Source organism: Marmota marmota, unplaced genomic scaffold (genome assembly GCF_001458135.2).
Source record: "Marmota marmota marmota unplaced genomic scaffold, marMar, whole genome shotgun sequence".
NCBI classification, from domain to species: Eukaryota; Metazoa; Chordata; class Mammalia; order Rodentia; family Sciuridae; genus Marmota; species Marmota marmota.
The window spans coordinates 7,410,842-7,422,847 of NW_025999944.1; the positions used below are offsets into that span (position 1 = coordinate 7,410,842).

A 12,006-nucleotide genomic window follows, 5' to 3' on the forward strand; every position below is an offset into this window, starting at 1 on the left:
ATGCCATGATTTTGTTATTTTTTAGTGCTGAGTAATATTCCATTGTGTATAAATGCATTTTTTTTTAATATCCATTCATCTATTGAAAGGCATCTAGGTTGGTTCCACAGTCTAGCTATTGTGAATTGTGCTGCTATGAACATTGACGTAGCTGTATCCCTGTAGTATGCTCTTTTCAGGTCTTTTGGGAATAGTCTGAGAAGGGGAATAGCAGGGTCGAATGGTGGTTCCATTCCCAGCTTTCCAAAGAATCTCCATACTGCTTTCCAAATTGGCCGGACCAATTTGCAGTCCCACCAGCAATTACAAGTGTACCCTTTTCCCCACATCCTCGCCAGCACTTGCCAAAACTACTCTTGATTATAAAAAGTATCATAGCAGCGAGCATGTGTATTTGTGTGTACATGTTTGTATGTGAGATACAGCAGATGCTACAAACAGCATACATGATTTCTTCAGCCAGCAGATTACTAAACTGTTAGAAAACAAAAGGATCTACTTATAGCTTCACTAATAATATCAATACCAAGACAATATTATACAGGAATATTTCAATAGTAGATGTAAATATTACAAACACATTCTAATGAAAGATATGATATCTGTACATACTCCTAACATAGTCTTAGTACTACTATCTTTCTGAATGATGAACACCTAATAGGAAGAACTGGAGAACACCATTAACTTGGAATTATTCAGGTGTTAATTATTAAGTTTATTTTTTAAAAAAATCTTTATTTCTCATTATGCTCATTAAAAATAGACTATAGGGGACATCATCAAGATAGCATAATAGAAAGTCCTCAGCCCCCGTGCCTGCACAGAAACAGCAATTTGCAGCCATTCATAGACAAAGTGATTATGTGAATATGTTAGGATCTAAGCAGGAGGTTGTGAAATCTTGGTGGAGCCAATACTGAGGAGGAGTGCTTACAGAAGGAAAGTACTCCCCCAAACCCTGGTCTCCACCACAGATCCAGAGATAGACTGTCCCTCTATGGATGTAGCTCCAGTCCTGCTAGCAGCACTACCCTCTTAGGTCCTTGAAAGTAGTGATGACAATTTATACCCCCAGTAACAGAGACCAAATTGCAGACCTGAAGCATCCCTACCACCAAGGTATAGCTCTGCTATACTGTGGCCCAGAGGCAACCCTGCTTTTCCAGAGACCTGATGGGAGCCACCCCTGTCATACTGCTGACTGGACCCAAACACTGATCTCAATCAGCCCTCTGACCCAGTTTGACTTCCATTCTACTGAGTTCCAGAGGTGGTCCTCCAAGGACCTGACAGGAGATATGCCTGTCCTTGCTCCCAGTAGTAAGCCTGCCAAATGTGGAACTACTGCAGCCCTTTGACCCAGCTCCATCCCTGCTCAACCATGATCGCAGGTGAGTCCAGCACTGATACCAATGCAAGTCTACACGAATCATAAAGAATCAAGCAAACACTACACTACTAATAAGGAACTATTAAAGCTCTAATAAATGACACCAGAGATATGACAGTCATGAATTACATGACAAAGAATTCAAGTTAATAATCTGAAAGAAGCTCAGTGAGCTACAAGAAAACACAGACAACTAAATGAAATCAGAAAAACCATACATGAACCAACCAAGATGTTAATAAAGAGACAAAAATAATTAACAAAGATTTAGCTAACAGAAATCCTGGAACAAAAGAGCAAAATGACTAATTGAAAAATAAAAACAGAGTGCTTCCATAGTAAAATCAGTTGTGCAGAAGAAAAGAATAGTGAACTCAAAGACAGGTCATTTGAAATTATCCAGTTAAAGGAACAAAAAGAGTATAGAAAGTATAGAGACTTCTGGGGGCAGCATTCTGCATAGGCATTTTGAGAGTTCAAGGAGAATATAGAGAGGAAAGGGGGCAGAAAGCTTATTTAAAGAAAAAAATGGCTGAACATTTCTCAAATCTATAAAGGGAAATAGATATCACAACTCATGAAGCTGAAAGGTCTCCAAATAAGTAAATCCAAAGATGTCTACACCAAGATGCATTATAATTAGTCAAAAGTCAAAAACAGGAGAATTTTGAAAGCAGCAAGAGGAAAACAGCTAGTTACAAATAAGAGAGCACTATCAGTGGATTTCTGAGAAGAAACTTTACAGGCAAGAAGAGAAGGGAATGATATGTTCAAATTAGTAATAGAAACAAACAAACAAACAAACAAAAAACCCTGACAACCAAAGTCTTAAAGGACTTTACCCAACAAAATGCTCTTTAAGAATGAAGGAGAGCTGGGAACAGTGACACATGCCTATAATTCTAGCGGCTCAGGAGACTGAGTTAGGAGGATTGCCAGCTCAAAGCCAGCCTCAGCAACTCAGCAAGGCCCAAAGCAATTCAGTGAGACCCTGCCTCTAAACTTAAAGAAATATAAAAAATGGCTGGTGATGTGGCTCAGTGGTTAAACATCTCTGGGATAAATCCCTGATACTAAAAAAAAAAAAAAAAAAAAGGAGATAGACAAATATTGAAGGAGATTGTTACCCCAGACCTGCCTTAAGAGAACTACTAAAGGGAATTACTCAAGTTAAAATAAAAAGACACTGAACAAGATGAAAACATATGAAAGTATAAATCTCACCACTAAAGGTAAATGCAAAGAAAAAACAAAATATTGTTATATTGTAGAGAAGACAGGAATGGCCTCCTCCTGTAAGACAAAATAGGCTTTAAAGAGCTGGGGTTGTGGCTCAGCATTAGAGTGCTTGCCTAGCATGGGTGAGGCCCTGGGTTCAATCCTCAGCACCACATAAAAATAAATAAATTAATTAAAGATATTGTGTCCAACTACAACTAAAAAAATGAATATTAAAAAAAACAGGCATTAAGTTGGAAATTGTTATGAGAGAAAACCCATACATAATCTGATTACAAAAAGGGAAAAGAACCTGAAGAGATGTTTGAATAAAGACATACAGATATAGCCAATAGGGATATTAAAAAATTCACAACATCACTCATCATAAAGGAAATAAAAATCAAAACCACAATAACATATCACAGCACACTTGTCAGATGGCTATACAAAAAAGACCAAAAAGTACTGGTAAGGATGCTGGAGAAAAAAGAATCTTTGGTTACTGCTGATAAGAAAGTAAATTAGTACAATTATTAAGGGAAACAGTATGGGAATTCCTTGAAAAATTAAAAAGAGAACTATCACATGATCCAGTAGTCCTATTTCTGGGTATATACCCCCCCCAAAAGAAAGAAATTGGCACCTTGAAGATGTATCAGCACTTTCATGCTCAGTGTAGTATTATTCATAATAGCCAAGATACGGAAACAACCAAAGTGTGTGTGCGTGTGTGTGTGTGTGTGTGTGTAATTTAGTCTTAAAAGAAGAGACCTCTGCCATTCATAATGACATGGATAAATCTGAAGGACACTGTTAGATAAAATAAATCAGACACAAAAGAATAAATACTGTATATGACCTCACTTATATATGTAGAATCTAAACTAGTTGAATCTATAGAAGTAGAGGTTTTCAGGGGGTTACAGAGTTGAGTGAAAAGAGATGTTAGTCAGAGAACACAATAGGACTTGGAGTGTAGCTCAGTAATAGCATGTTTAGTATGCACAAAGCCCTGTGCTCAGTTCCCAGCACCCAAATAAAGACAAAGAATACAAAGTTTGTTATAAAAGATAAGTTCTAGAAATCCAATATACAGCATATATAAACTACAGTTAACAATACTGTACTGGTTGCTTGAAATTTGCTAAGAGGGTAGATCTTAAGTGCTCACCATATACACACAAAAAATGGTAACTATGTGAGGTGGAAGAATATGTTAATTTGGTTGAATATAATGATCATTTCACAATGTATATGAATATCTATTGTACACCTTAAATAAATACATTTTTTACTTTAAAATAATGCTAAATTTAGCACTGATAATGCTAAAAATGAATAAATAAAAGACTGCATACTCACATGATGTGGAATTTTAAAATATAAAAGGATATACAGTGAAATACCTCCTTTCTTCCCTGATAGATACCAATGTTCTTGATTTCTTGAATATTCTTTCAGAGATAATCTATTCAATTTCAGACAATTACATATGCATACTCCTCCCTTCCTTGCTTTTTAAAAAATGTTGGCAGATGGGCCAAACATGGTGGCAGGAGGATCACAGGTTCAAGGCCAGCCTCAACATCTTATCAAGGCTCTAAGCAATTTAAGGGAAACCCTGTCTCAAAATTAAAAAAAAAAAAAATTAAAAGGGCTGGGATGTGACTCTCTGGTAAAGTGCCCCTGGGGTTCAATCCCTAGTACAAAAAAAACAAAAAACAAAAAAAACCCAGAAATGTTGGAAGGTGGTATATAGTATATAATACTGTACTTTATCTCTTTATATTAGTGATTATTTTACATCAGTACACAAAGAGTTTATTTCTTTTTCTCTTTTTAAAAACTGGCCTCATATTATTGTCTTGTTCGGATTTACCATAATTTACATATCTAGTCTTCTATTGAACATTCAGGTTATTTTCAACCTTTCAGCACAAATAAAACAAGGAATAAACTTGCATATACATCTCATACACATGCAAATAGAACTGAGTCTCATTATTTGAAATAGCTATAATTTGCTTTGAAATCTGAATTAGTGAATAATGAACCATTAGAAAAATACTAGAGACCTCCAGTCATAGCACTTTCATTAATCAATTAATACATAACCTTGTGTTGGATGAGTTTCTATGCAGACACTTTATTTAAACACACTGTTAATTCATTGACTTTGAACTCCACCATAACACATGTCTGAACAAAGTTTATCTATCTCATACATTTTCTCTGAAAGGCACAACACAGCCTTTTCCTGGGCACATTAGACAACATTCAGCACTATGCTTGGGGGTCATTTTAAACAGCAAAATCACTAACAAGAAACATAAAAAGACAAAAAATATTGTCCTTAATAGACTGCCAAAAAAGTACTTGTTTATAATAGGAGAGCTCAATCCAGAAAGCAGAACATTACCTTAAGAGTTAACTTTAGCAGAGAACATGTTTGCGAGGCAACTCAAATTTTTTGTCCCTCTGAATAGTGCATACCTATGAATGACTATGAAAGCTCTATGAGCACTGATTTTAGGATTACAAATAAAGCTTAGTGAGTAGAATTCACAAACATGGAATCTGCAAACAGTGAGGATTGACTACCTATCCACAAGATTAAATTTTAGAATCAAAGGCATTTATAATTGAAAGATATAGTCAAGTTGATCACCACAGAAATAGTACCAATTTACATTTTGTCAACAATAAGCAAGTATTATGCTCTTCAAGCAAAGTAAAAAGAAGAAAAATTTAAATGATTTTATCACATAAGTTACAGATAAGGTTGGCAGGGAGGAATACAAAAAGGTTGTCTAGAAGAATGTCAAAAATAATGGCAAAATTGAGTCTTCTTGTGTGTGTATTGACCAAATACATATATTGTTCATCACAATAAAATATTCAGATTAAAATAATTTCTATTTCAAACTTCCTTATATCTTCTGATTTTTTAAAATCTTTTTCTTTCTTTAGTACTGGAGATGGAACTCAGGGGCACTGTACCAATGAGCTATAGCCCCAGTCCTTTTTAATTCTTATTTTGAGACAGGGTCTCACTAAGTTGCTGAGGCTGGCCTTGAACTTGGGATCCCCCTGCCTCAGCTTCCTGAGTTGCTGGGATTAAGGTATGTGCACCATTCTCAGCTGTATCTCCTGATTTTTAAGTGACAAACTAGAATGAAAGGTCCCATGTGAGACTTAGGACAATAGCCAACTTCCAGGAAATGTCCTGGGCTTAGATCACAATGTACTGTTCTTTTTATATCTTTGTCTGTACTAGAGGTTCCAAAAGCTGGAAAGCTCTTAAAAGCATAACAGGATTCCCTTGTCCCAGAACTACTGAATCAGAATCTCCAGGGGAAAGAGCCAAGATATCTTTATTTTTATAAAAGTGTATAGATGTTTAGGAACAAACAATATATATCACTTTGGGTCAAATGGCAATACCAAAGCACTGAAAGATGTCCAACCATGTCAGGTATATTATACTTCTTAGGGCAAAATAAGTAAGAAAATATTAAACAGACAAGAATTTTCTGCCTTCTATTAAGAAATTAAATAGAAGTCCCTAAACTTAATATGTTTGAGATTCAATTTTTTTTAAATATTTATTTTTTAGTTGTAGTTGGACACAATATCTTTGTTTTATTTATTTATTTTTACGTGGTGCTGAGGATTGAACTCAGGGCCTCACAAACACAAGGTGAGCGCTCTACTGCTGAGCCACAACCCCAGCCCGAGATTTAAATTTTTAAAAACAATTTGATAAAATGTATTTATTTCATAATTTTCTACTTTGAAGATTAGCTTACCTGAAAAAATAAGAGCACCCTCGGACAGTGTTGTGGGTATAGTGCTCCAATGTCTTTTCATTGCCATAATCCTCTGAAGGATCAGACCAAAGCAGGTCACACACTGGCCCAAAGGCAGGAGGTTCAATAAACCTGTCTAACTGGAAGACACACAAAAGCCAAAAGAAAAAAAGTCAGGAAAGCAAAAGAGCTCTTGGAAGAAGATGGGTCAAAAAACAAAAAACACTTATAGGAATCTATTAGGAGAGAAGGCAGTAAGCCGCTAAAGGATTTTCCTACAAGAAAATGAGCCTTTAAAAAATTTCAGATTCACAATTTTTAATATTTTTCTGTAATAAATATTTATAGATATCCCTGCCATCTGCCCACACTATAGAAAAGGACTCCTTAAATCCTACATTGAAGGCAGTGATCACTCAGTTATGTGAGATCAATCAGTCTCAAGACATTACTTTGAAAAGACTGGGTATGGTTAATTCCAGTTGCCTGCAGATCAGAAGTTTTGGCATCGTTGTGTTCAGTTCATTCCAATGGAGTTTCCTTTATTTTGAAAGAGCACTAGTTTTCTTATGATAGGGCTTTTATTCTTCCTATTCTATGCAGTGAAGGGATTTCAATATCAGTTATTAACTTAGGTTTTGAAGTCTCTGTTGCTTTAGCTAAAAGCTTAAAAACCAAAAGAACAGAAGCAATAGAATAGCTGGGTGACAAGAAAAGCCTTCTGCTGAGTTAAGGGGAGCTTTTTATTAATACAATTGATTCTGAATGGTTAAATCCAAGATTAACTATGTAAAAGAGACAGCCAAGCAGCAGAAAAGCCAGGGCCCACAGACACACAGTTATGAGGTAACTGAATTCAGAGAACACAGTTTATAAACAGAAAAATCTTTAGTTTCAGTACCTATGTAAGAGAACTAAGAGAATACAAAAGTAGAGAAGAGAAAGATTGTCATATAGAACAATGAAGCAAACAAACATTGGTCCTCTGCTTTCAGTCATGAAGACAGAGAATCTTGGAAATAATCACCATGTAAATCAAGTGCAGCAATTAAACTATATCATCTACAATGTCAAAATCAGTGAATTCAGAGTCCTAAGACCGTCCATTCCAACATCTTCATTTCACCAAGAAAATGTGCCAAGAGGTTGAGTGGGTCAAGTTACATAATTAATGGTAGGACTGGGATTCTTTACAACCTTGGTTTCTTTCCTTCTATACTGTGGTAATTCAGTTTCAGAGCTACACTCTAAAAATATTATGCTTCTAATCAGTAAAAGCAGATTTAATAAAAAATGAGATAAAATCTCTGGTAAATATATATCAAAATATTAAACGTTATCTTGCAATGATAAGACCACAGGTATTTTCTTAATTTTGATTGTATTTTAAAGATTTTAGCTAAAGATTTATTGGCTGACTGCAATAAAGAAACAAAATTTTTAAAAATAATAATAATAAAAGATTACTTACTTTCCTAATGTCATCTAAACACGTAATTTCAGGTGACATTCCTCCATGTACACAGAGAAACTGCTGGTTTAAGAGGGCTGCAAGAGGAAGACAGTCAAATGTGTCCATACACGCATCATACACCTCTTCCGAATACTTGATTCGACCTACCAAAAAAAGGGGAAAAGTCCAAAGGATAAGTCAGAGGAGTATGGAGCTATTTTAAAGCCATTTATTTTAGTCAAATTTGAAACTATAATCATCTTTGTAAAGATATTTTTGAAGAGTCATAAAGGGTTCACAAAACCTCACTCCCCTGTGACCCTGGATTAACTTTTGAGCTTTGTTGCCATGGAAAACTGGTAAGGTGGGTCGGGATTGTGGCTCAGTGGTAGAGTGCTTGCCTAGCATGCATGATGCACGGGGTTTGGCCCCTTGCACCTCATAAACAAATAAAATAAAAGTTAAAAAAAAAAACTGAAGGTGACTGTTAGCTATCTTCTTAGGCCACATTACTTGTGGTAAAAATTACCCAATTACCTGTCAGGAAGCTACAGCTTTGAGCTCTTCTGAGGGTGGTGACTCATAACTGGTTAAGTCCCTTTTGGGACCCTGAAAGTTCTGACAATAAAGCTTTTAAAAGAGATACTGTCGGTTGTGATGCATGAGGCTTCTAAGTCAGTGTGGCTCCCTGCTGCCTAGTGTGGATCCTATTTGCTTGCGCTTGAGCTGTGACTTTGCTGGGGAAATAGTGGCAAGAGAAACAGAAAGCTCTGGACTGCTGTCTGCACTCCTATGAGGACAACAACATCATTGAAAATTAGTGTCAGCTGTGGCCCTTCCTGACCCACATCCTAAGTAGATGGAGGCCAAGCATGGACTGTGGTAGTCTTATGAGTTGAATATTTTATTGTCCCCCCTCAGTACTGGAGACTGAATTCAGGGGTGCTGAACCACCGAGCTATATCACCAGCCCTTTTAATTTATTATTTATTTATTTACTAAATTGCTAAAGCTGGTTTCAAAATTTGTGATCTTCCTGCCTTAGCCTCCCAAATTGCTGGGATTATAGGTGTGCACCACTGTGCCCAGCTTTATTGGGTCTTAAAAGATTTCCCAAAGGTATTGAAGATATATAAGTGGAAATTTAAGAGACATCAGTAAAAGATCGATAATCTTTCTGAGCATGATTTTTTAAGATCTGTAGTAAATTACATCCTGAACCTATTATTTAGAAATATTTGGTTAATGAATTGTATTTTCATCTGGTTGTCAGGCTGGGGCTATAGAATAAGAAAACATTCCAGTGGGCACAAGGCGGTGTCCACAATGTTCCAGGAAGGAAAGGTCATGAAATATGGGCTTTTTAAAGAGAAACTGAAAGATGGGCTTTTTTGTAAGAGAAAAGGAACATTTTTTTTTTCCTTCTTTGGTGCTATGGTTTGGATATGGTTTGTGTGTGTCCCTCAAGGGTTCATGCGCTGGATGCCTGGTCCCCAGGATGAGGATATTAAGAGAAGGTAAGTGAACTTTAAGAGGAGAATCTTGAAAAGGTGGAGCCTAGCCAGGTGTGGTAGTATATACCAATAATTCCAGTAAAGGAGGATGATCACAAGTTCAAGGCCATCTTTGGTACTTTTTTTGGGGGGGGGAGGGTATCAGGAATTGAACACAAGGGCACTTAACTACTGAGCCACATCTCCAACCTTTTTAAATTTTTTTTTTTTTTTTGAGGCAGGGTCTCACTAGGTTGCTTACAGCCTTGCTAAGTTGTTAAAGCTGTCTTCAAACCTGCAATCCTCCTGCTTCAGCCTCCAGAGCTGTTGGGATTACAGGCATGCATCATCAAGCCTAGCCCTAATCATTATTTTAAAGTAAAATATTTAACAGCAGAACCAAATAACTAAAAATATAATTCCCAAAGGTTAAATTAGCTGATTTAAGAGCAGTGTTTTCTTAAAAAAATTTAAGATATATCCCATAAAACAATTATTTCTATAATGAAGGAAAAATGAGTCGCAACCATAGGATCACACAAGTTCTAACTGGCATTAACATGCATCACTATCAAAACAAAAATTTTAACAAAATTCTTTGAAAGCAATTTTGAAAGTCAGCACTAGTTGCAAGAAACAATTACCTGGTCTAGTCGTTGATTACTTTTCTTTAAATTTTTTATTTGCTTTAATTTTTTTTTTTTAAAAACAGGCAATTCATTGATGTGGTTCAAAATAAAAATGCTATAAGGTCCACAGTGCCTCCTGTCCCCTCTCCACAGGCACCCAGTATTCATTTCCTGGGTATCTTTACAAAGATATTCTCTGCATATGCAAGCAGATAAGAAGATATGTAAGTACTATTCTCTTTTCACAGATTCCTTTTGTTTTCTCCAAAAATGGTAGCTGTTCTGATCTTGCTTTTATTACCTAATAATATCTTTTGTGTGTGTTTTTCTTGGAATTGAATCCATGGGTGCTCTACCACTGAGCTATATCCCCAGACTTTTTTATTTTTTATTTTGAGACAGGATCTTGCTAAGTTGCTGAGGCTGAACTTGAACTTTCAATTTTCCTGCCTCTTAGACTCCTGAGCAGCTAGGAACACAGGAATGCACTACCACATCCGAATAGCATATTTTGAAGATCATACAACATCTTAACATGACGAATGAAGGAATTAAGAATATGCCACCCTAAAATATGCTGCTCTGCATTGACTATTTTGAGTTAAAGGCACCTGAAAAACAGTAGGTGCAAGAAGATCACTCTGACTTTCATCTATTTCTTAAAAGCAGGAGATGAAATTTCTGGTGAAAGACACCCTTTCTACACTAAAAGGAAACTAACATTGTGATCAAGGATGAGAAATAGAGATCCAGAGAATTCTGTACAGACCTCGTTAAAATAACCTGTAGTGGGCTGGGATGTAGCTCAGTGGTAGAGTATATGCTTAGCATGTACAAGGCCCCAGTTTCAATAAAAACAAAAAACCAAAACAACAACAACAACAACAGCAACAAAAAACAACTCTTATCTTCTAGCCTCCCCATAAAATTTAGTTACTTTTCCACAACTTGGTACTCTGTCCAATTCATTATACATGTAATATTCAACTCTTAGAAAGGCTAGCATGTCATGTAAGCCTTATTTTAAACAAACATACGTGCGTTTCTCCTATTGATCAGTCTTGTCAATTTAAAAAAATTGATAAAGATGCTAAGATGGTAATGGTAAAATTTTGCCTAAATGGAGCTTAATAATTATTATTTTTAAATATCTACAAATTATTTCACTTCATGGATATACCACCATCTAACCAGACCGGTCTTTTCCTACTCTAAATAATGTTGCAATGAACAATGACTAATGATGCTCACTTTTGAAAAAGATCAGAAATTATTGCTTGTCATAGCAATACTATTTTCATTAACAGAATTACCAGAGTTTTCGGAACTTGTCAGCAAGCCATCAAAAGATGGCCCAACTGAACAACTATAGAACTTTGAACCCAGAATTATGAGATGAAATTATAAAATGGGTTTCTCCAATAAAAAATAGTTTTGCAAGTAGAAAGGATATGTCAAAAACCAACTGTTACACTTTTCTTTGTTACTCAAATTATCTCTGAATTTGAACACAAGGAAAAAAGAAAAAAAAAGATAAAAAAAATCTCCACAGTATAAAGCAATTTTAAGAATTGATACAAGACTCCACACACATCCCTTAAAAACATTAACAAGACTGCAAGATTGCAGCTGTACAATCTAAATCTAAGCACCACTTAACAGTAATTATAAGGTACTGATTCTAAAAGCCACAGCAGCAGTTTAAGAGACAGGCTTATCAGTAAAGACACCCATACAAAACAAAAGCCTCTTTCCTTATATAGGAATAGAAATTTAAATTTTCACTTGAATATGTGTGCTTGTTCCAAGATTTATTAATATTTCAGTTGGAACATTAGAATGAAAGAAAAGGATATCTTGATAGACAAGAGAAAAGTAAAGCAACTGGGTTAAAACTACATTAAAGAAGGCTAGGGGTGTAGCTCAACGGCAGCACACTTGCTTAGCATGCATGGGGCCCTGGGTTCAATCACCAGTATCCAAAAAAAAAAAAAAAAAAAAAAAAAAA

The 12,006-nt window shown here is 35.7% G+C and overlaps 1 protein-coding gene across 2 annotated transcripts in view; it reads right to left on the bottom strand.

The window, feature by feature from the left end:
• The window catches only part of Ppp3cc (protein phosphatase 3 catalytic subunit gamma), a 44,584-nt gene that overhangs the window by 24,189 nt on the left and 8,389 nt on the right, over positions 1-12,006 (bottom strand). For both annotated transcript variants that reach the window (XM_015499506.2, XM_015499505.2), the window contains exons 4-5: positions 7,895-8,040; positions 6,424-6,563 (exon numbers count right to left, since the gene is read on the bottom strand). In XM_015499506.2, the coding sequence (XP_015354992.1) occupies positions 6,424-6,563; positions 7,895-8,040 (286 nt within the window). The remainder of the gene's footprint in view (positions 1-6,423; positions 6,564-7,894; positions 8,041-12,006) is intronic.